General features: G+C 48.3%; 1 protein-coding gene across 4 annotated transcripts in view; it reads left to right on the forward strand.

Annotated features, from left to right (window-relative positions):
* myrf (myelin regulatory factor) overlaps window positions 1-23592 on the forward strand; it is a 371110-nt gene that overhangs the window by 266374 nt on the left and 81144 nt on the right. For 3 of the 4 annotated variants that reach the window (XM_070898666.1, XM_070898668.1, XM_070898669.1), the window contains exons 6-11: window positions 5437-5707; window positions 6771-6871; window positions 8463-8586; window positions 17211-17406; window positions 18497-18573; window positions 21257-21367. In XM_070898666.1, coding sequence (XP_070754767.1) covers window positions 5437-5707; window positions 6771-6871; window positions 8463-8586; window positions 17211-17406; window positions 18497-18573; window positions 21257-21367 — 880 coding nt within the window. The remainder of the gene's footprint in view (window positions 1-5436; window positions 5708-6770; window positions 6872-8462; window positions 8587-17210; window positions 17407-18496; window positions 18574-21256; window positions 21368-23592) is intronic. The other variant, XM_070898667.1, reaches the window with a different exon arrangement.

Genomic DNA, 23592 nt, shown 5'->3' on the forward strand with positions numbered 1-23592 from the left:
CCTTCCTGCTCCCTCTCATTGCTCCCAGCTTCCTTTGCTAATCATCCCTGCCTTTCTGTCCTCGACCAACCTGCCCCCAAGCAAACTCCTGCCCCCAAGCAAACCAAGAAATATCATAAACAGGAAAGAGCCACCTTGAGATTAGAAAATAGAGAACAAAGGAGGCTGAGGGGAGATTGAATGGAGGTGTTATATATGTATGCAAACCTCACCAATATATAAGACTTGCCACCAGGGGGCACACCTGTGGGAGACCTAAGGGTCACCTGTGCACCCTGGGGCAAGGAGATAGAAAAGGTGATTCACCATGCTGCTTCCCCACTCTGGAGTCTGAATAAAGAGACCAAGGTCGCAACAGTTTGAGCTTGCGATACAGTCCTGTGGAGTTACTCTGAACATAACAGGAGATGTATAAAATTATGAGGGGCCTAAACAGAGTGGATGGGAAGGACACAGCAGAGGGGACAATAACCAGGGGGCATAGATTTAAAGTAATTGGTAGAAGGATTAGAGGGGAGTTGAGGAGAACTTTCTTCACCCAGAGGGTGGTGGGGGTCTGGAACGCACTGCCTGAACGGGTGGTAGAGGCAGAAACACTCACCGCATTAAAAAATTACTTGGATATGCACATTTAAGTGTCGTAACCAACAAGGTCACAGGCCGAGAACTGGAAAGTGGGATTCGGCTGGATAGCACTTTTTTGGCCAGCACAGACACGATGGGCCAAATGGCCTCCTTCTATGCCGTAAATTTCTATGAAACTGCTGCCGTCAAGCAAGCTTAGTAGCTCTCAGTGTTTCCACGTGGCAACATCCCCTCCCACTCCTTTCCTTCCCCCTTCCTTGTGTGGTCTTTGGCAGATGACCTCTTCATTGTTATTTCTGGGGCTTCATTCATTCATCGCCCAGTTAGCTGTGGATTGTTACTGGAGCTAGGAGTCAGTGCTGTACCTTCTCCTTGTCTTGTCCGGTCAGAGCAGACAAGGGATGGGGGCTATCCCATCATTCATGTTATGTATGCATGCTTGTATTGTAACACTGCATGTGTCCTTACACTGTACACACCTTACCTGTACACCAGAGGGTGCTGCTGCTGGAGACCCAAGGGTTACCTGCACACTGCGGGTAACCCAGTATAAAAAGGAGCTCACCTCTTGGTGTCCTCACTCTAGGAACTGCAATAAAGGACTACAGTCTTCACAGTTAGAGTACCATACCCTGCCTCGTGGAGTCATTAACAAGGTGCCTGCATATATAATAATTCATCTCACATGAAACGACCGCTCGACAATTGCCCGCAGTGGCATGCTTGAGATTAGGGGCAGTTACAGTGCAGACCTGGCCTATGGCGCAGCTGCTACACCATTTCCGAGATGACCGCCAAGCGACAGTGCAATGACCTTCGGTGTGACGGAAAGACACTGTAGATCGATGTAGATAAACAAAGGTTTGGATGTGCTTTCTGCAGTTGATGGGCAGTATTGCTACACGTCTGGATGTTCAATGCAAAGGGTTCCAGCACAAGCAGATACTGGGCTCTCGTTCGACCTCAAATAAAACTGGTCTGAGCTGCTCTGCTTAAGCTCTTTTCACTCAGAGGGTGGTGAACCTGTGGAATTCTCGACCACAGAAGGCTGGGGAGGCCAAGTCACTGAATATATTTAAGAGGGAGATAGATAGATTTCTAGACACAAAAGACATCAAGATGTATGGGGAAAAAGCGGGAATATGGTGTTGAGATAGAGGATCAGCCATGATCATATTGAATGATGGTGCAGACTCGAAGGGCCGAATGGCCTACTACTGCCCCTATTTTCTGTGTTTCTATGTCTATGTTACACAGAAATATTCCTGCAAGCATTTTGAGAATGTTCCTTCAATGGGTCGGCTAATAAATGTTTGCATGGTGTGGTAATTCTGATGAACCTGTATAAAACACTGGTTCGGCCTCAGCTGGAGTATTGTGTCCAATTCTGGGCACTGCACTTTAGGAAGGAGGTGAAGGCCTTAGAGAGGGAGCAAAAAAGATTTCCGAGAATGGTTCCAGGGATGAGGGACTTCAGTTACGTGGATAGACTGGAGATGCTGGGGTTGTTCTCCTTGGAGCAGAGAAGGTTGAGAGGAGATGTGATCGAGGTGTTCAAAATCATGATGGGCCTGGACAGAGCAGATAGAGAGAAACTGTTCCCATTGGTGGAAAGGTCGAGAACCAGAGGACACAGATTTAAGGTGATTGGCAGAAGAACCAAAGGCGACATAAGTAAAGACTTTGTTACACAGCGAGTGGTTAGGATCTGGAATGTACAGCCTGAAAGGGTGGTGGAGGCAGACTCGATCATGATTTTCAAAAGGGAATTGGATAAGTACCTGAAGGAAAAGGTTTTGCAGGGCTACAGGAAAAGGGCGGGGGAGTGGGACTGGCTGAGGTGCGCTTGCAGAGAGCCGGCACAGGTTCGATGGGCCGAATGGCCTCCTGTGATGTAACCATTCTATGATTCGATATGGTACACCACCATACAGACCAGGAAGATCTCAGGTTTGATTGCCACTCTGCACTGAGTTTGCTGATCTCGGAAATGGCAGCCACTGTGGTTCTAAAGTTGGCCTCAGCATCCCTGGGCTGGAGAAGAGAAAACCAGCTGGATTCCCACTCGTCACTGCACCGTGACTCCGGCCAGGAAGTGCATCTATGTGACCTCTGGGTGAGGACAAAATGAGGCTCAACGAAAAGGCCTTTATGATTGAATAGCCTGCCGTCACTTAACACTCTGTCCTCCGATGTGAAGAATGGTGACTTGTGTGAGGCACCATGCCCCAGCATGAGTCATCACCTTCAGGGGAGCAATGAGGGGAAACTGAAATGCAACATAACATTTCTTGAGGAAAAGAACCTTATGAACAGCTCTGTTTCAAATTTCAGTACAGGTTCACCATGTCAAGAGTAAATCATTTGGCAGCAGGCCACATCTTCTGGAGGTTCTTTGTCACCCTCTATGCTCGCAGCTTTGAGTTTATTGGAGACAATACAGACAAGCTGAAAATACTAAATATTGCCCGGGTAGTCCTCCAGGATCAACATCAAGGCTGTCGGCTTAACGAGTGTTCAAGGACTCTGATACATGAATGCTTGCTACAATATACCAGACACTGTAGAGGAGGCAGTGAGTAAGGTATAAGATTATGAGGGGGCTTGACAAGGTGGATGCGGAGAGGATGTTTCCACTGATGGAGGAGACCAGAACTCGGGGGCATAATCTTAGAATAAGGGACCGCCCATTTAAAACTGAGATGAGGAGGAATTTCTTCTCTCAGAGGGTTGTAAATCTGTGGAATTCGCTGCCTCAGAGAGCTGTGGAAGCTGGGTCATTGAGTAAATTTAAGACAGAGATAGACAGTTTCTTAACCGATAAGGGGATAAGGGGTTATGGGGAGCGGGCGGGGAAGTAGAGCTGAGTCCATGATCAGATTAGCCATGATTGTATTAAATGGCGGAGCAGGGTCGAGGGGCCATATGGCCTACTCCTGCTCCTATTTCTTAGGTTCTTATGTAACTGAGCCACACAGGACCAGGACATTCCCAGCTGGTATCTGCAGTCTGTGCTGACTATCTGACCTGAGCCATGGTGGTGAAAGGGGGCTCTAACTGGTGCCAGTGCCCCCTGCTGGAAAGTGTGTATTTGTAGATGTCGGATGAAGCTGGGTTTGGGACTGGGTTCCGAGTGATTTCCACCTGTCCCACCCTCCCCTCCGTCCTTTGTCAACATTCAGAGGCTAGGCTGTAACCCGAGGATTGGTGACTTGTCTGAGCTTGTGGGCGACTCCAGTACCTATGAAACTATACCACATCAAGGAACAAGCACCTTCCAGTCAGAGGGGAGACAATTGAAGAGACAATTGGAGCCAATGTACCCAGTCTCCAAAAGAATTGATTAATAGGGAATGGGGGTGCGTTGATGTGTTTGAAGAGAGCCAAACTGTATGAGCTGTTCAAGACTTGCTGTAATGTTCACAAGCTTGTTCCTCATGTAAAATCACCCAGAGTAACACCATCATCATCATAGGCAGTCCCTCGTATCGAGGATGACTTGCTTCCACGCCAAAAAGGGATGAGTTCACAGGTGTTTCAATGACGGACCTAATATTCTGGATCCCGAACTACATCCTGAAGGGTGGAAGATGCCTGTGTGTGGACTTTTTTAACGTGGGGTGACCGTTGCACACCAGCCATCACACGGGCTTGACAGAGCTAGGTCTTGGTCCAGTGGCAAAGATTATCCAACTTATTATTTAAATGGAGAAAGATTGCAGAGTGCCGCAGTACAGCGGGACCTGGGGGTCCTTGTGCATGAAACACAAAGGGATAGTATGTAGGTACAGCAAGTGATCAGGAAGGCCAATGGAATCTTGGCCTTCATTGCAAAGGGGATGGAGTATAAAAGCAGGGAAGTCTTGCTACAGCTATACAGGGTATTGGTGAGGCCACACCTGGAATACTGCATGCAGTTTTGGTTTCCATATTTACGAAAGGATATACTTGCTTTGGAGGCAGTTCAGAGAAGGTTAACTAGATTGATTCCGGAGATGAGGGGATTGACTTATGAGGAAAGGTTGAGTAGGTTGGACCTCTACTCATTGCAATTCAGAAGAATGAGAGGTGATCTTATCGAAATGTATAAGATTATGAGGGGGCTTGACAAGGTGGATGCAGAGAGGATGTTTCCACGAATGGGAGAGGCTAGAACTAGGGGGCATAATCTTAGAATAAGGGGCCGCCCATTTAAAACTGAAATGAGGAGGAATTTCTTCTCTGAGGGTTGTAAATCTGTGGAATTCGCTGCCTTAGAGAGCTGTGGAAGCCGGGACATTGAATAAATTTAAGACAGAGATAGACAGTTTCTTAACCGATAAGGGGTTATGGGGAGCAGGCAGAGAAGTGGAGCTGAGTCCATGATCGGATCAGCTATGATCTCATTGAATGGTGGAGCAGGCTTGAGGGGCCGTATGGCCTACTCCTGCTCCTATTTCTTATGTTCTTATGTTCTTATTATCATCATCATAGGCGGTCCCTCGAAACAAGGATGACTTACTTCTATGCCAAAAAAGGGGTGAGTTCACAAGTGTTTCAATGAAGGACCTAATATTCCAGGTCCTGAACTACACCCTGAAGGGTGGAAGATGCCCGTGCGTGGATTTTTTTAACCTGTGGTGGCCATTGCACACCAGCCACCACACGGGCTTGACAGAGCTAGGTCTTGGTCCAGTGGTAAGGGTTACCCAAGACGACTGGAGACCAGCTCTGCTGCATATGCAAATATTAAACCCGTTCCAAACCAATCCACAATGAGGCAGAGGTGTTGGTAAGATGACACAAAGTATGATGGAAAGCTGCTCAATCACACCACTTTGTAAAACGTGACAACTTGCTTATCTCTTTCAGCAGAGTCGCACCTCCTTCGCACTATGACCCCCGAGCATTTATGTCACATGACGCCCCCTTCTCGCCTGGAACATCCTGCACAAGCACACCTTCAACTGCCGCACCCTCATCAACCACCCAACCCACACTATCCCAACGTGCCACGCGAGATGTACATGAAGCCCGAGCCAATGATGCCCCAGTATCCAGTACCGGGAATATCTCCAAATGAGCTCCATCAAGCGCAGCAGTCACAAATGCTTCACCAGCTTCTGCAACATCATGGATCAGAGTAAGATGCAGCACACTGTAGCCTTGAAGAAAGTGTGTTTGTGTGTCTCAATGCATGATTTAATCTGAGTTTATATATATGTTCAGAGTACTGCTGCTCAGATCAACCCCTCTAGTACAATCACCTCCGAAAGTATCCTTCTTCTTCAACCATTCAACAAATAGCTCGCCACCACCTTCCCAAGGGCAATTAGGGACGGGCAATAAAGGCTGGTATTGCAAGCGACACCCACATCCCAGGAATGAATAATTTTTTTAAAGTCTTGCAATCTTCAAACTTCAGGCATTTATTATTGCTGATTGTATTCTGAATGCACTTGTTCCCATCAAGTGCAAAACAGGAACTTGTGTGTGTGCCTGTGTCTGTGTCTGTGTGTGTATGTGTGTGTGTATGTACGTGTATGTGTGTATACATGTGTGTGTGTGTGTACATGTGTGAGTGTGTGTGTGTGTGTGTGTGTGTATGTGTTTATATGTGTGTGTGTGTGCGTGTATGTGTGTATATGTGTGCGTGTATGTGTGTATGTGTGTGTATATGTGTGCGTGTATGTGTGTATATGTGTGAGTGTGTGTGCGTGTATGTGTGTATATGTGTGAGTGTGTGTGCGTGTATGTGTGTATATGTGTGTGTATATGTGTGTGTGTGTGTGTGCGAGTGCATGTGCATGTGCACGTGTGTGTGCGTGTGTGTATTTATGTGTGTGTATGTATGGGTGTGTGTGTGCATACACTCAGTAGTTGGATATGAACAGGTTACTATGAACAGATTGATATGCTGTTAGTATTTTTGCTGCTGCTGATTTGGTGGCGACCCTAACTTTTTTCTGCTTTCGTAAAATCCATCCCATTTGTGATGTTTGTATTGACAGTTGTGATGTATCTGGCTTGGTGCTCAGGACCACGAACTCTGAGCAGCCTTAATTAGCTGGGCTCGGTGAGGAAGGGCGTTCTGATGAGAATGTATGAATAAAGTTCGTCTTTAGATTCCTCTCTCAATTTATCTCCCCCTCTCTTACCCACTCCCTTGTGCAATGTGACCTCAGTGATATCTCGTCTCCCCGCAGCGGTATCCCTGTGCATCCAGCCAAGAAGCGGAAACACTCAGACTCCCCTCCAAACACTTTAAACACTCAGATGTTGAATGGAATGATAAAACAGGAGCCAGGTAGGGGGCTTCGTCTTTTTTCCCATTCTTTCTGCGAGCTACTTAAACTCCACTTTAGAGTAATAATTGCCAACTATTTTACTTTTCAGTGCAGGAAAGGGCAGATGTTGACGTTTTATCATTGAATGTGCCGATGGAGAGTTTCCCCAGAGCTCAGTGGGTAAATGCATTGGTCTGTGTGGTGTGGAGCCAATACAGGCCAAACAGGCCCCGGTTCAACCTGTGCTGGATTAGCCAATCTCAGCCAAGGTTTGACAGGCCGCCTGTTGGCTGCCCGGTTGAACCCGTGGGCATAACTGTCGACCCGACCCGACCTGGCAGTCAGCTGACAATAACAAATAAAACGGATATTGGCACCAGAGCCTTGGCTTACTTGGCCACCTTCTCAGGTCATTGAATCTCCTTCTGCATTGCAGGCACTTCTTGGGCCGGCGAAGGTTGCACTGACTGCCTCTGTCACCACTCTCCATGGGGCCTCCTGCCGCAGTGCCCATCAGATTGTCAGTCCTGGCCCTCACTTTTGCCCGCTTCACCTCCACTGGCGTCTGGGAAATTCAAGGGGCAGTGTGAGGGGTTCACGCACCCCCAAAGCTGCTGCTCTCTCTGCCATTTTGCTAATGCTGCCCTGTAACTGGCTGCAGCCTTTCCTTGGCCTCCGATGCTCTGCCGCTGGCTAACGAGGGTTCTGGGAGTTAATTGTCAGTGGGCTCATTGGTGGGTGTTAGGATCATCATCATCATAACAGTCCCTCGGAATCGAGGAAGACTTGCTTCCGCTCTAAAAATGAGTCCTTAGCTGGCTAAACAGTCCAATACGGAAGTTACAGTCCCTGTCACAGGTGGGACAGATACATAGAAACATAGAAAATAGGTGCAGGAGTAAGCCACTCGGCCCTTCGAGCCTGCACCACCATTCAATAAGATCATGGCTGATCATTCACCTCAGTACCTGTTTCCTGCTTTCTCTCCATACCCCTTGATCCCTTTAGCCATAAGGGCCATATCTAACTCCCTCTTGAATATATCTAACGAACTGGCATCAACAACTCTCTGCGTTGAGGGAAAGGGAGGGTGGGACTGGTTTGCCGCACACTCCTTCCGCCCTCTGCGCTTGATTTCTGCATGCTATTGGCGACGAGACTCGAGGTGCTCAGCGCCCTCCCAGATGCAGTTCCTCCACTTAGGGCGGTCTTTGGCCAGGGTCTCCCAGGTGTCGGTGGGGATGTTGCACTTTATCAGGCCCCACTGTAAATGCATCGACAGGAGAAGTTACAGGTCTCACTCTCTGAGCACGCATGTGAAGAACGGCTGCTTGGAAAAGACATCAGAGGACAGCCAGCACCTGCAGAATGGTATCCCAGCAAGAGTCATCACGGATAGGTCTGGGCAGAAAAAAATCACTCCACTGTCAGAGTTGGCAGACGCACTTGACAATGCAGAGTGATCTGGCTGGGAGGCAGGGAGGTTGTTTGAAGTGTTAAGCTGGGTTTTTGGCAGTGTGGTTTCTGGGGAGCAGTATTTAGCCATTGAAAGAAACATTTTATTTTTAGTTTAGTGCGATATCAAAGCTCTTTCTACCCATCTGATCTCAGGCTTGATGCAGGACAATGACAGCCTGAACGGCTCCTACCTGGACCCCAACTACCAGTGCATAAAATGGCAGCCGCACCAACAGAACAAGTGGACCTCTCTCTGCGATGTCAACTGCAAAGACCTGTAAGTAACGGCCAGTGTGACATTGGCAACAGTAATCCCATTGCAGCTATTCACACAGCGGGTGTGACTCCACAATGTTGGTCACAAACTCTCTCTAGAGGAGGGACCTCTTCCAATCGACTTCCATCTCAGGTTCCTTTGCCACAATATTCCCTGTGCCCCATGGATTCAGGGGAAGTTTTCCAGCCAAGTTCATTTCCATCATCATCATAGGCAGTCCCTCCAATCGAGGATGACTTGCTTCCACGCTGAGAATGGATGAGTTCGCAGGTGTTTCAATGGATGACCTACTATTCCGGATCCTGAACTACATCCTGAAGGGTGGAAGATGCCTGTGCGTGGATTGTTTTAACGTGTGGTGGCCGTTGCACACCAGCCACCACACGGGCTTGACAGAGCGAGGTCTTGGTCCAGTGGCAAGGATTAACCAAGATGACTGGAGACCAGCTCTGCTGCACGGACCTAGTGCACTCACATATTGCAATGTGGGCTGGCCCGTGCTGCCCCTGGGCCCTCGGCTCTTCTGAGCCCTGAGCTCATGTCTCTCCTGGGCCCTGATCACATCCCTCTACAATCTCTCGCCCCTCCTTCGCCCCAACCTTGGTCAAGTTACTAGTGCATGTCGTCAAGCAACTTCATAGTTACCACTGAGCAAAAAAATCGATGCATGCTTTAATCCTGCACAGTGCAAACATTGTCACCTTTTCTTTAAAACCTAAACCCGAACAGATACTAGCCTTTCACCTCTGGGGGCAAGGTTCAAATCCAGCCCAGAATTCTGGAATGAAAGTCTCCTCTGATTGCTGACTGTAACAGTGCTGTCTGAATTGCAATTGGACAGTCTCAATCCTGATCCGTTTGGCACTGAACAACACTTGCTCCTAATTCAGCACTAATTGGCACCCGAGTGGCATTCTATATCGGAGAGGCCAGAGGGGACTGGTGTGGGAAATGGAACGATCTCACAATGGCACATTGTTTAGCTAACCTAAGAGTACTTGAGGGCGTAGTGCAAAAGGGAGCTTCATTCTCCCTCTAACCCTTGGCTGTACATGATCCGGCAGTGACCTGGGAGTTTTGATGCTGACATTGAGTGGAAGACAACGTGTTCAATGCCCGAGCACTTTGATGAGCGCAAAAAATTAAAAATGACCCAAAAAAGAGAAAACCATTCTCAGATTATGTCAGAACGGGCTAAGAAAGCTGGAGACAATGTGTGGGAGTGATGGATGGACAGACTTGGGCAGCCTGTGAGCAGCGGAGCCTGGGAAGTGGCTTCTCGCTACAACTCCTTAAATTCCTGAGGATTTGTTGGGATACGAGGGGTGTGTGGGGGAGGGGGTTGATCGAGTCCTTGCTGATTGTCCAATGTTTCAGTACGAACAATTGTGGAGGGACACCAAGTGATGCAGTTCTAGCCGTGCTCGTTGCTGGCAACTGAGAACATTAATCACAACGATTAGTGTATCAGGCTGTATTAAATTATTTGGCCGAAAGCTTTTTCTGTTGCTTAAGAACAGTGGCGTGACATAAATTGCTTTGAAAACGTGTCACTGTGTCACTTGTAGGTGTCAGCCTAGCTATTCTGGTTCCTTACCCTCTTCGGACAGAAAAAAAAGTCCCAAACATGTTCACAAAAACAATGCCCCTTCAACCAGCACATTCCATCTATTAAAGTGGTGACATGTCTTAATTGGGCCATTTCAAATTTGAGAGGAAGAATTTGGATGATTGAAATAGACAATAGTGGATAGTCAGGAGTGAGTTACAGCATTGGGCCCTGGAACATCCTGGCCTGCCCCGACCTGTGTGGGAACACCACCGCAGGTCGGGGCTATAAATAGAGCTGGAGCGCTGGGCCCTGGAGCATCGTGGGTGGAGGTGCGGCAAATGAGGGTACAGGGCCCAGAAGAGCCGAGGGCCCAGGGGCAGCACGGGCCAGCCCACACTGCAATGTGTGTGTGCGCTAGGTCCGTGCAGCAGAGCAGATCTCCGGTTGTCCTGGTTAATCCTTGCCACTGGACCAAGACCTCGCTCTGTCAAGCCCGTGTGGTGGCCGGTGTGCAACGGTCACCCCACGTTAAAAAAATCCACGCACAGGCATCTTCCACCCCCTCAACTGGAGTTCAGGACTGGAACATCGGGTCCTTCATTGAAACATCTGTGAACTCTTGTGGAAGCAAGTCATCCTCGTTCGAGGGACCACCTGTGATGATGATGATGACAGTTGGGATCTAATAAAAGCGGTTTGGATGGTTTATATATCCAATAACGGATACCCATAAGTGAGTTAGACACAAGCATCTAATTGGTTCAGATAATGTCATGAACAACGACTGTTCAATTTGTTTGATGTAAGTTTTATTTGAACCCCAGGATGTTCCCTTTTCATCATCTCCTGCTCCCATCGATTGCTGCCATGGTTACCACTCAGTTTGTCTCCCAACCCTGTGCTTTTTACACATGTGTTTTTGATATATCCTCCTCCTCCAACAACTATCTCCATTGTCCAGCTCGGTGGTACTGCACTCGCTGGGTCCCACCCCTACTTGCTTGATCAAAGTCAGAGCAACTCCAGCAATGCCTTCTCTCCCCGCTACCTCTGGAGTTCCCCAAGCGTCTATCTCTGGCCACTCCTCTTCCTCGTCAACACGTGGCCCCTTGGTGACATCATGGGGTCAGCTTTCACTCATACGCCGATGATACCCAACCCTAGCCCCATCACCACCTCCCTCGACCCCTCTACTGCCTCTCTTCTGTCAGACTGCTTGTTGGACTGGGAAGACCAAAGCCGTTATTTTGGCCCCTTTCTCAAATTTTGCCACCATCCCCATTAGCCTCCCCAGACATAGTCTCAGACTAAACCGGAATGTTTGCAACCTCAGCTGTGTGTATTCTATCCCATACCAAGCCCCGTTCACCCATCACCCCTGTCCTCGCTAACCGACATTGGCCATCAATGCCCCAAATTTAAATCCTCCTGTTCAAATCTCTTCATGGCCTTTCCCCATCCCTATCTCTTGAACCTCCTTCGTAAAATCCTTCCCAATTACTTTACATTTCTCTGACTTTGGCCACGAGGACATCCCGCTCTCCTTTCACCCCACTATTAGCAGCTGTGCCTTCAGCCACCTATCCCCATTCTCTGGAATTCCCTCCCTAAACCTTTCTGCTTCTCCGCCTCCCTCTCCTCAATTTTGTCCGTAAAACCCACCTCTTTGATCACTCCTCTTAATAACCCCTCCTTTGGCTTGGAATCCATTCTTTGATACCAAGCCCTCTTTGGGGCTTTCTCGTTACAGTTAAGTTGTTTTATAAATGTCGGTTGCTGTTATGTGATGATGCAGATTGTGTTAGTCCTAAAAATATGAGTAAAGTTTATTAAAATATGTTCTCGTTATCTTGACAGTATTAGCAGTGTATATTCAAGTGCTGATTAAAGCAAAATTAAATGCAATAAATATTCCTTTGCCCTTGGTCTGTCTTTTGACCTTTACTTTTCGAACCATCTCATCGCTTTCTCCCTTTATCTCTTACCGCACAAATCTTTTTCTTCTCTTTCTTTCTGTCACATTCTCTCCCCCTTTCTTTCCCTGCCCTCTTATCCTTTTCGTACTTTCTCCCTTCTTTCTCTCTCTCTCCCCCTCCTCAACGTTCTCTCTCTCTGTCCCTCCATCTCTCCCCTGTCTCTTTTGCTCAGCCTGTGCATTCCTGAGTATTAAAGCCCTTCTGGTCCAGCGTGGAGCTGACTGACTGCCTACTGCCTACTCAAGTCGCTGCTCAGGAGTTTGCACACAAGTCGCTCCTTGTTGCTGTCAGGCCCAGTTATTGATGTGCGCTTCACATGGGACACGGGGCCACCAGCATGTGGTTTAAATCCCACCATCCGCTCCTCTACAAACACTCAGGCGAGAGATGAAGTTTGACAGAGTCCTGACCGAGAAAGAATTTTTAACCAGACGTACAACGCTCTGCGGTGCTATGGCTGCACTGTCTTGATATACACGATCCTAGCAGTAAGCTGCACAGAGCCTCATGGTGCTGCAGGGGCCAAGTGAATACTTGGGGCAGGCAGATGCGCCACTTGCTCCACTTTTATCACTTGCACTGCACACGTGCAGGAGCTAACACTCATCATCATCATAGGCAGTCCCTCGAAACAAGGATGACTTGCTTCCAAGCTATAAAGGGATGAGTTCACAGGTGTTTCAATGAAGGACCAAATATTCCAGACCCGAACTATATCCTGAAGGGTGGAAGATGCCTGTGCGTGGATTTTTTTAACGTGGGGTGACCGTTGCACACCAGCCACCACACGGGCTTGACAGAGCTAGGTCTTGGTCCAGTGGCAAGGGTTAACCAAGACGCCTGGAGACCAGCTCTGCTGCACGGACCTAGTTGCACACACATATCGCAGTGTGGGCTGGTCCGTGCTGTCCCTGGGCCCTCGGCTCTTCTGGGCCCCACACTCACGCCTCTCCTGGGCCCCGATCACATCCCTCTACAGTCTCTCGCCGCTCCTTCGCCCCGACCTCGCCGCTCCTGCTGTACCTGCCCACGCTCCAATCACCGACCTGGACCTTGATGACGTCACTCTTCGCTGCCGTTGCCCTCCTGCACCAGCTCACACCGTACCTTGCCGTGGTACACCGCCACGCTGCCCATGGCCGCCGCTCACCGCTCCTTCTATGGCCCCGACCTGCGAGAGACACTAAGGCGCACATGAGCCATATAGTGCGAGACAGGAGTGAACTGAAGTGCTCCCTTATAACTGTTGTATACGGCACACGTACAAGTGCTGACACTGAGATACACACAAGCTACATAGTGCCCGCATTCCTCTCCCTGCAACATGAACTTACTTTCCAGCAGTTAATCACCGAATACAGCTACAGACCTCGGTAACTCCAAGACAAACTTAGTGCTGTTGCTAAATTAGCTACACAGGATAGTCTAACCCTGGTCAGGCCAAGATTTGAAGAAGTCACTCAGTTGAAAGCTGCAGTTGGCATGAAAGCTGGTTAAAATGAAAGCGGGCGAGGGGGAGAAAGAGGAATGAGCAAAAGCGCAATCTCGAGGCCGTTCTGTAGATTGATTGTAAAAATCCATTATGACAAATGGCTGCATGTGAACCCCTGGGTGTCTGTCAGTGCTGAATGTGGCCTGTTTGAGGAACTGTCTGATGACCTGGCTGTAATTTTATTTGGTTGGCAGTCTTGTTCTGTCTGTTACTGATTGACAGAAAACACATGCTGTGAGCTGTCTGTCGCCGACGTGTGTTTAAATGTGAGTTTAAACATTCTCATTGGAGTTGTGATTTCTTGGCTGGTCTGGGGAATATTGGGGTTGGTTTCCTAGCAACTGGTTGTGAACCTGCTGCAAGTGCATTCCTTGCATTTTTGTGGGTGTAGTGTCACTCAACAGGGCTGTCGAATATCTGTAAACAGACTGAAATCCGGGGCACGTTTATTTCTAATTTACTTCCCCTCCCCCCCGGCCTGGCTGAGCCCTCCCAAAATGTATCCTTTTTATATATATATATAAACTATCTGAATCCTGTGATTAACTTCCAGGCTATAACTCAATCCGGTTTTATGTGTTGTTCTCTGTGTAATGTTTGTCTATGGTTTGTGTTTAGTGTTAATTCAGAAATGAGTTAATACCAGTAACCGAACTGATTGTTCATTCAGACTGTATGTAAATGATGGTCGGTGTGTGCTGATTTTGGTGGGTGTACTGTTCAAATGAGCTTCTCTTCGGGTGTAGTAAATTGTCTCCCTATGCCATGTTCTGAAATGGATCCCACATTGTCCGCGACACCCAAAGCAAGTGCTCTACTCGGAACTCCTTCACGGCAAACGAGCCAAAGGTGGGCAGAGGAAACGTTACAAGGGCACCCTCAAAGCCTCCCTGATAAAGTGCAACATCCCCACTGACACCTGGGAGTCTTTAGCCAAAAACCGCCCTAAGTGCAGTGCATCCGGGAGGGCGCTGAGCACCTCGAGTCTCATCACCGAGAGCATGCAGAAATCAAGCGCAGGCAGCGGAAAGAGCGTGCGGCAAATCTGTCCCACCCTCCCTTTCCCTCAACAACTATCTGTCCCACCTGGACTGTTCAGTCACCTAAGGACTCATTTTAAGAGTGGAAGCAAGTCTTCCTCGATCCCGAGGGACTGCCTATGATAATGACATGTCCCATATTACACATCGTTATTTTGAAGTTGGTGAGTTTTGAAGGTATCGGTTTGGGAGAAATGGCTACGTCAAAGGAAATTCACGTTCCAATGATGAGAGGTTATATTACACTATTCTGTTTTAGTGCATTAACGTGTTCCAGTACGGAGTACTATAAAACCACATAAGACAATATAAATAGCACTTTGGTGTTAGTATTGCAGTTGTTCATTGTGAAACCGCACAGGGGCAATCTCAAAGCCGGTACAATTTTCCGTGACCCGTATATATCATCGAATGCCGCTACAAACTGCTTTTGATCTCCACATGATGTTTTGATTGCACAGCATCTCGCAGTAAAACTGGATATCTTCATAATAGTGACTACACTTATAAACTGAGACTTGGAGGTTCCACAAAGCTCATCTCCCTCACAGGATCCGCATGATCAACAAGAAAATGGGAATTCGATCCTGACTATTTACTGACTTTGGTCCAAAAATATCGTTGTGGTTTACGAAGGTCAAGACCCTACTTATATTAAAGTTGTCATTCATCTCTGCAGTAAATCTAATAACCTACAGTAATTCCACCTGTGACGGAGACTGTGGCTCTCGTATTGGACTGTTCAGCCACCTAAGGACTCATTTTTAAGAGTGGAAGCAAGTCTTCTTCAATTCCGAGGGACTGCCTATGATGATGATGCAATCCAATACTATTTCCTGGTTAGATGCAGGAAGAATGTTCCCAATGTTGGGGAAGTCCAGAACCAGGGGTCACAGTCTAAGGATAAGGGGTAAGCCATTTAGGGCCGAGATGAGGAGAAACTTCTTCACTCAGAGAATTATGAACCTGTGGAATTCTCTACCACAGAAAGTTGTTGAGGCCAGTTCGTTAGATATATTCAAAAGGGAGTTAGATGTGGCCCTTACGGCTAAAGGGATCAAGGGGTATGGAGAGAAAGCAGGAATGGGGTACTGATGTTGCATGATCAGCCATGATCTTATTGACTGGTGGTGCAGGCTCGAAGGGTGAATGACCTGCTCCTGCACCTATTGTCTATGTTTCTATGTTTCTATGACACTGAGCTTTGCCACCATGCGGATGGCGGGCTTATTTTATTGAGATGACCAAATGAAGGGCCAAGGCTTATAGCACAGGGCACCACAAAGATTGAAAAGATTAGGAGACAAGTGGAGGCAAATCAGGAAGTAGTAATTAGGGGACACCAAGCTTAGGTTTTAAACAAGGAAGAGGAAGACAACTGAAAGAGATGAGGAGTTTCAGTTTGGGAAAGAATGGGTTAGTGTTGGAGAAGATGCGATGAGTATGATTTCAGCACAGTGACAATGGGAGAAGGAGAAAGAGTGTGTACGTTGGGATACTTGTCGATGAGAAGGAGCAAGAGAAGAAAGTTCAGTGGAAAATATTGATAAAATAGAGAGACAAGAACCATTATGATAGAGAGAAAGTTGGAGTCAATTTTGAGCATTTTTTTTTGTTCCGTCTTTTTTTTCATGCAGTGGGGTAATTTTTCAACTTGCTGCCGGAGTGTAAAACGGAGGTTGCGGATTGGCCATCCATCACAGAAAACACCCGGTTTACATTTCAATTGATATCAAAAACCACATATTGATTCACGCCTGTGTCTTACGTTGATAGGAGTGTACATCTGGTTCGCCATTCATAGAGAAAGGAGGATTACATGTCAGCACATGACATATTCCAGTAGCCGGTGTATGGAACAAGAGCTCTCTGTTATTATCCCTGGGTCGTGCCATTGTTTATCTAGATATTTGGCAGAAAAGGGTGTACTCCAGATCATAGCAGATGTAAGGCCCACTTACTGGAGTGACCAATGACACTGAACCCAAGAGAATATTGAGTGTAAAATGCAGAAACTGTGATTCATGCATTTATCACTTAGGCTCCATTTCTCCACTGTCCCATCCTCCAAAAACTCCAACTTGTTTGAAACTCAGTAGTACTCAACCTGTGCGAGCTGCACCGACCTACACTGGCTTCCTATCCCTCCGTGTATCGAATTTAAAATCCTCATCTTCATCTTCAGATGGCCTCCAGGCCCTTGCTCCACCCGACGTCTCCCAGTCTTGCATCCCCTGCTGCACCCTTCCATCCTTCTGCTCTCGTACCTTGGCCATTTGTCCCACCATTGGTGGCAGAGCCCTCAGCCACCTTGGCCCCGCTCTCCCTCCCAGAACCCCTCCGACCCTGCACATCTCTCTCTACATTTGAAAACCCTTCTCAAAATCCGTCTTTTTGGCCAAACCTTTAGTCACTATTGTCCATTCCTCTAGTTTATTTGTCTATAAAAGCACCACGGGATATGTTCTACATTAGAGGCACTGTGTAAATGTTGTGATCCAATGTCTGCGGTTGTACAATACTGGTGTTAGTATCTCTTCTGAATTTTCTCCTTCCTTTTACAGACCCAATCCTAGCTACAGAGTAGATGCTGACAAAGGCTTTAACTTCTCTGTCCCCGATGATGCTTTTGTCTGCCAAAAGAAGAACCACTTCCAGGTCACTGTTTATGTCGGCATGATGGGTGACCCCAAATACGTGAAAACCCCTGAGGGGCTCAAACCAATCGATTGCTTCTTCCTGAAGTTGCATGGTGTAAAGGTGGGTGATACTTGATGGTGGGGAGGGGTGGGAGCAAGAGAGCTTTGTTACTGGGTATCATCGTAGGCAGTCCCTCGAAGCGAGGGTGACTTGCTTCCACGCCACAAAAGGGATGAGTTCACAGGTGTTTCAATGAAGGACCTAATATTCCAGGTCCTGAACTACATCCTGAAGGGTGGAAGATGCCTGTGCGTGGATTTTTTTAACATGGGGTGGCCGTTGCACACCAGCCACCACACGGGCCTGACAGAGCTAGGTCTTGGTCCAGTGGCAAGGGTTAACTGGAGACCTGCTCTGCTGCACAGACCTAGTGCGCACACATATCGCAGTGTGGGCTGGCCCGTGCTGCCCCTGGGCCCTCGCCTCTCCTGGGTATATTTGGTCCTTGGATGCATCTTCTTCCATTTGCCAATTTTACCAAAGAAATCAGTGTGGAGTCAAAGTTGGCTTCTGTGAATGGCCGTAGAGCTGTTGTCTACAAGTTATTGTGGCCTTCGCCAGAGACAATGGGGGTGTTCTTCATTTGGATACCAGTCCGATTTACAACCCTCAGAGAAGAAATTTCTCCTCATCTCAGTTTTAAATGGGTGGCCCCTTATTCTAAGATTATGCCCCCAAGTTCTAGTCTCCCCCATCAGTGGAAACATCCTCTCTGCATCCACCTTGTCAAGCCCCCTCATAATCTTATACGTTTCGATAAGATTACCTCTCATTCTTCTGAATTGCAATGAGTAGAGGCCCAACCTACTCAACCTTTCCTCATAAGTCAACTCCCTCATCCCCGGAATCAACCTAGTGAACCTTCTCTGAACTGCCTCCATAAGCAAGTATATCCTTTCGTAAATATGGAAACCAAAACTGCACGCAGTATTCCAGGTGTGGCGTCACCAATACCCTGTATAACTGTAGCAAGACTTCCTTGCTTTTATACTCCATCCCCTTTGCAATAATATTGTAATTGTTTGTCATGAAAATTGGAAGGTTGGAAATTAGTTTGGTTGGGATTGAGATCTTTTGTAGAACAGTAAAGTTGAAAAAAGAGCAGGAATGTATATCGCTTTGCTGATTGTTTAATACTGTTCTTTGCTAGTTGGAAACAATGAATCAGAGCATCAACATTGAACAATCACAGTCGGACCGCAGCAAACGACCATTCAACCCCGTCACGTGAGTACAAGGCACAGATCTTCATTGTGCATTTTAGGAACCAGAGCAACCCTTCCTATCATAAGAACATAAGAAATAGGAGCAGAAGAAGGCTGTACGGCCCCTCGAGCCTGCTCCGCCATTTAGTAATATCACAGCTGACCTTCGACCTTGACTCCACTTCCTCGCCCGATCTCCATATCCCTTGATTATTAACGGAGAGTCACTTTTATTTGCCCATCAGGGATGCCAGCTTGACTCAGTCGACAGCACTTAGAAAACTGCCCAGCTCGAGGACTTGAGCACACCATTTAGGCAGACACTTTAGTGTGATGATAATGGAGTGTTACATTGCACGAGTTGTTCTCTGTTGGTTGAAATGTTGATGCAGCTGAAGATGTTAAAGATAACATGGCACTATTTGAAAAAGTGTAGTGGATTCTCCTGGTTTTTTGGCCAAGAGTCCTCCCTCAAAAAATACAACCGTGAAATAGGTTAACTGATCATTAATCTCATTGCTGGGATATTGCTGAGCACAAAATGATTAACTTGTTTGCTGATGTAACAATGGTCACTGTTTGTCAAAGGAATGTATGTACTTTGAGGTATTTAAGAAATGTGATAGTTATATAAATGCAAGTCTTTTTAGCGATTACTAAGCTTCCAACAGCCTAGTCCTTACAACAGATATGCGTCATACATAAGAACATAAGAAATAGGAGCAGGAGTAGGCCATACGGCCCCTCGAGCCTGCTCCGCCATTCAATAAGATCATGGCTGATCATGCCTTCTTCAGCCAGTTACTTGGTGTACACTGACCAGCACTGACTACAGTCTCCCTCACCCTACTCTTGCAGAGCGAAGAATTGGGAGGACCTTAAACTCCTCAAACTACTCAATACATTTACATTGCTGTTGGGAGTGCCCAGTAATATCTCAGATATAAAGACAGAGAATGCTGGAAATCTCAGCGGGTCAGGCAGCATCTGTGGAGAGAGAAACCGAGTTAGCGTTTCGGGTCGATGACCCTTCGTCAGAACTGGAGAGTGTTCGAAAAGATCACTGAAAGGGGAAGGGGAGGAAAGAACAAAAGGGAAGGTCTGTGACAGGGTGGAAGACTGGAGAGATTAGAGAGACAAAAGGGATGATGGGTTGAATTGAAATGCTAATGGCTGGAGTTAGATAAAGATTAGGGATAGGGTGTGAATGGTGGGATAATGACCAGCTGCCATTATAGACAAAGAGAAAAAATAGAGAAGAAAAAAGAAAAAACATAAGATGGGGAGGGAGGGAAAGGGAGCCAAAGATGGCCAGAGGTTCTGGTCTGAAATTGTTGAACTCGATGTTGAGTCCAGGAGGCTGTAAAGTGCCTAAACGAAAGATGAGGTGCTGTTCCTCGAGCTTCATTGGAACAGTGGAGGAGGCTGAGGACAGAGAGGTCAGAGTGGGAGTGGAGTGGAGAATTAAAGTGACAGGCGATCGGAAGCTCAGGGTCACACTTATGGACTGAACGGAGGTGCTCCGCAAAGCAGTCACCCAATCTACGCTTGGTCTCCCCAATGTAGAGGAGACCACGTAGTGAGCAGCGAATATCTCAGATTGACTCCAGTACAAGGGAGTACAAAGAGCGGACACAATTTGGATAGTTGACAACTTCACAACGTTCGTTCAGCAGCAATTCTGTCCCGTTATATTTTAGCAGCAATTCTGTCCCGTTATATTTCACGTTGTGGGTTGTTTTCCAGTTTCAAATAGAAATTGGACAATGTACAGTCAGGTAGAGATCAAAAGGGATATTCAAACTTTAATGGCTATTGTCAGCTGTGACTCTGTGGACAACATACTCGCCTCTGAGTCAGAAGGTCGTAGGTTCAAGTCCCACTCCAGGGACTTGAGCACATAAAAAAAACTAGGCCGACACTCCAGTGCAGTGCTGAGGGAGCGCCGCACTGTCGGAGGGGCAGTGCTGAGGGAGCGCCGCACTGTCGGAGGGGCAGTGCTGAGGGAGTGCCGCACTGTCGGAGGGACAGTACTGAGGGAGCGCCGCACTGTCGGAGGGGCAGTGCTGAGGGAGCGCCGCACTGTGGAAGGGGCAGTAATGAGGGAGTGCCGCACTGTCGGAGGGACAGTACTGAGGGAGCACCGCACTGTCGGAGGGGCAGTACTGAAGGGAGTGCTGCACTGTCGGAGGGTCAATACTGAGGGAGTGCTGCACTGTCAGAGGGACAGTACTGAGGGAGCGCTGCACTGTCGGAGGTGACGTCTTTCAGATGAGATGTTAAACCGAGACTGCTCTCTCAGGTAAAAGTAAAAGATCCCATGGCACTATTTCGAAGAAGAGCAGGGGAGTTCTCCCCGGTGTCCTGGCCAATATTTATCCCTCAACCAATGTAACAAAATCAAATTATCTGGTCATTATCACATTGCTGTGTGTGGGACCTTGCTGTGCGCAAATTGGCTGCCGCGTTTCCCACATTACAACAGTGACTCCACTCCAAAAGTATTTCATTGGCTGTAAAGCGCTTTGAGACATCCGATGGTCGTGAAAGGCACTATATAAATGTAAGTCTTTCTTTTCTTTTATTGAGAAATGTTCATGGCTATCAGTGAATGCGGGATAAATAGCGATATTGTGGGATAATGAGAGATGGTGGTGGTATTAACACGTACTGAAGGATATTAACGGAGGTTTTTGGTTCCACAGGATTAACATTCCTTCTGATCAGGTCACAAAGGTCACAGTTGGAAGGTTACATTTCAGTGAAACAACGGCTAACAACATGAGGAAGAAAGGCAAACCCAATCCGGACCAGAGGTGAGGACTATTGTGCGTGCCGTTATGTGCTGCAAAACTGATATGTTGTGGGTTACATGACCATCGATCTGGCCGAGGGTCAATGCTCACTCAGCATCCCTGTTCTATGGAGACGAAACAACCGATGCCTGATCACTGTCCACTGAATTCTGCTGGAAAGTGTGTGTGCTGCATGATGAGATATTCAATTTTGGCTCTGATACATAGAAACATAGAAAATAGGTGCAGGAGTAGGTCATTCGGCCCTTCGAGCCTGCACCGCCATTCAATATGATCATGGCCGATCATTCAACCTCAGTACCCCATTCCTGCTTTCTCTCCATACCCCTTGATCCCTTTAGCCGTAAGGGACACATCTAACTCCCTCTTGAATATATCTAACGAACTGGCCTCAACAACTTTCTGTGGTAGAGAATTCCACAGGTTCACCACTCTCTGAGTGAAGAAGTTTCTCCTCATCTCGGTCCTAAATGGCTTACCCCTTATCCTTAGACTGTGACCCCCTGATTCTGGACTTCCCCAACATCGGGAACATTCTTCCTGCATCTAACCTGTCCAGTCCCGTCAGAATTCCACAAATAAATACTGAGCCAAGACTCACAGGTGAAGAAAGGGTCCCTGGATGTTGGCAGCTGTTCGGTAACTCTTCTAAGTGCTTTGGGGTCCTCCTGAGGATATGAAAGCGCTGCCAGGAATTCCAGGTACCAATGGGTGGAATGGGTGCTACGCAGCCACCGCCCATTGCTACTGGACACCAGCTGGGCTGGATTTTCCGGTCCTTTTGCGCTCTGGGTTTCGCCCCTGGAGCGGTGTGAAATGGGGCGGCGTTCAGGTCTCCTGCGTTCGGTCGCGAGCTTCGGGTCGGGTTTTGTGGCGGTGCTCACCGGCTCCGCCGGCAAGAGCTCCACCGGGTGTGCAACGCCTCTCGCCGCGACTCCGTCCGAGTTTTGGCTCGAACCCGAACCGTCCGCCTGGAACCGCGCCTCGCGGTGACCGCCTGCGAACCAGAGTGGTTCAGTGTAGCTGGCGGCAGTGAGAAAGGTAAAGTGCTGTAAAGGTAAATGCAAATGTTTGTTCTGTTAATCTAGCAATTTGTGTTGTGGTGGCGTGGCTAATGTTTTGGGAATGTTTTTGTGGGGTTTTTAAAGTGTTTTACACCTCCCCCCGCGCCCCCCCCCCCCCCCCGCCCCCCGCCCCGTGGCTTCTCTCAGAGCGCACACGGCACGGCACTTTTGTCCACAAGTTTCCCATTTTTGCGCCTCGAAAATTGTTCAACGCCTCCCTTCGCACTGCGCACCCTGGCCCAGGGCCCCGATGGCGAAAATTCCTTACCAAAGCGCAACCTATTCAATGCCGGTAACTTTCCCACGCCGACTCCATTTTCGCCCCGAAAACAGCAAAACCTAAAATCCAGCCCACGGCATAGTCTATCCAGCCCACGGCGTAGCCTATCCAGCTCACGGCATAGCCTATCCAGCCCACGGCATAGCCTGTCCAGCTCACGGCATAGCTTATCCAGCTCACGGCATAGCTTATCCAGCCCATGGTGTAGCCTATCCAGCTCACGGCGTAGCCTATCCAGCCCACGGCGTAGCCTGTCCAGCTCACGGCATAGCTTATCCAGCCCACGGCGTAGCCTATCCAGCCCACGGCGTAGCCTGTCCAGCTCACGGCATAGCCTGTCCAGCTCACGGCATAGCTTATCCAGCCCACGGCATAGCTTATCCAGCCCACGGCATAGCCTATCCAGCTCACGGCATAGCTTATCCAGCTCACGACATAGCTTATCCAGCCCACGGCGTAGCCTATCCAGCTCACGGCGTAGCCTATCCAGCCCACGGCATAGCCTGTCCAGCTCACGGTGTAGCCTATCCAGCCCACGGCGTAGCCTATCCAGCTCACGGCGTAGCCTATCCAGCCCACGGCGTAGCCTATCCAGCCCACAGCGTAGCCTATCCAGCTCACGGCGTAGCCTATCCAGCCCACGGCGTAACCTATCCAGTGGTCCTTAAGGGACTGCAGCAGAAACTGCGACAAGTAGGTTTGCAAAGTGACCTTTGTGGGGGCTAGAGGAGCATGAATCCCAGCCCCCTGCCGATCTGCTTGTGGCTGACTCCACCACCACTCCCGCCACTTTAAGTCTGGATTTTACAGTTTGGCTTCCTAGAGGAGCCATAGGGTTCCCCCAACCCCGACCTGTGAGCCCTAGTACAGTGCTTGCAGCT

This window comes from Pristiophorus japonicus, chromosome 14 (assembly GCF_044704955.1).
Source record: "Pristiophorus japonicus isolate sPriJap1 chromosome 14, sPriJap1.hap1, whole genome shotgun sequence".
NCBI lineage: Eukaryota > Metazoa > Chordata > Chondrichthyes > Pristiophoridae > Pristiophorus > Pristiophorus japonicus.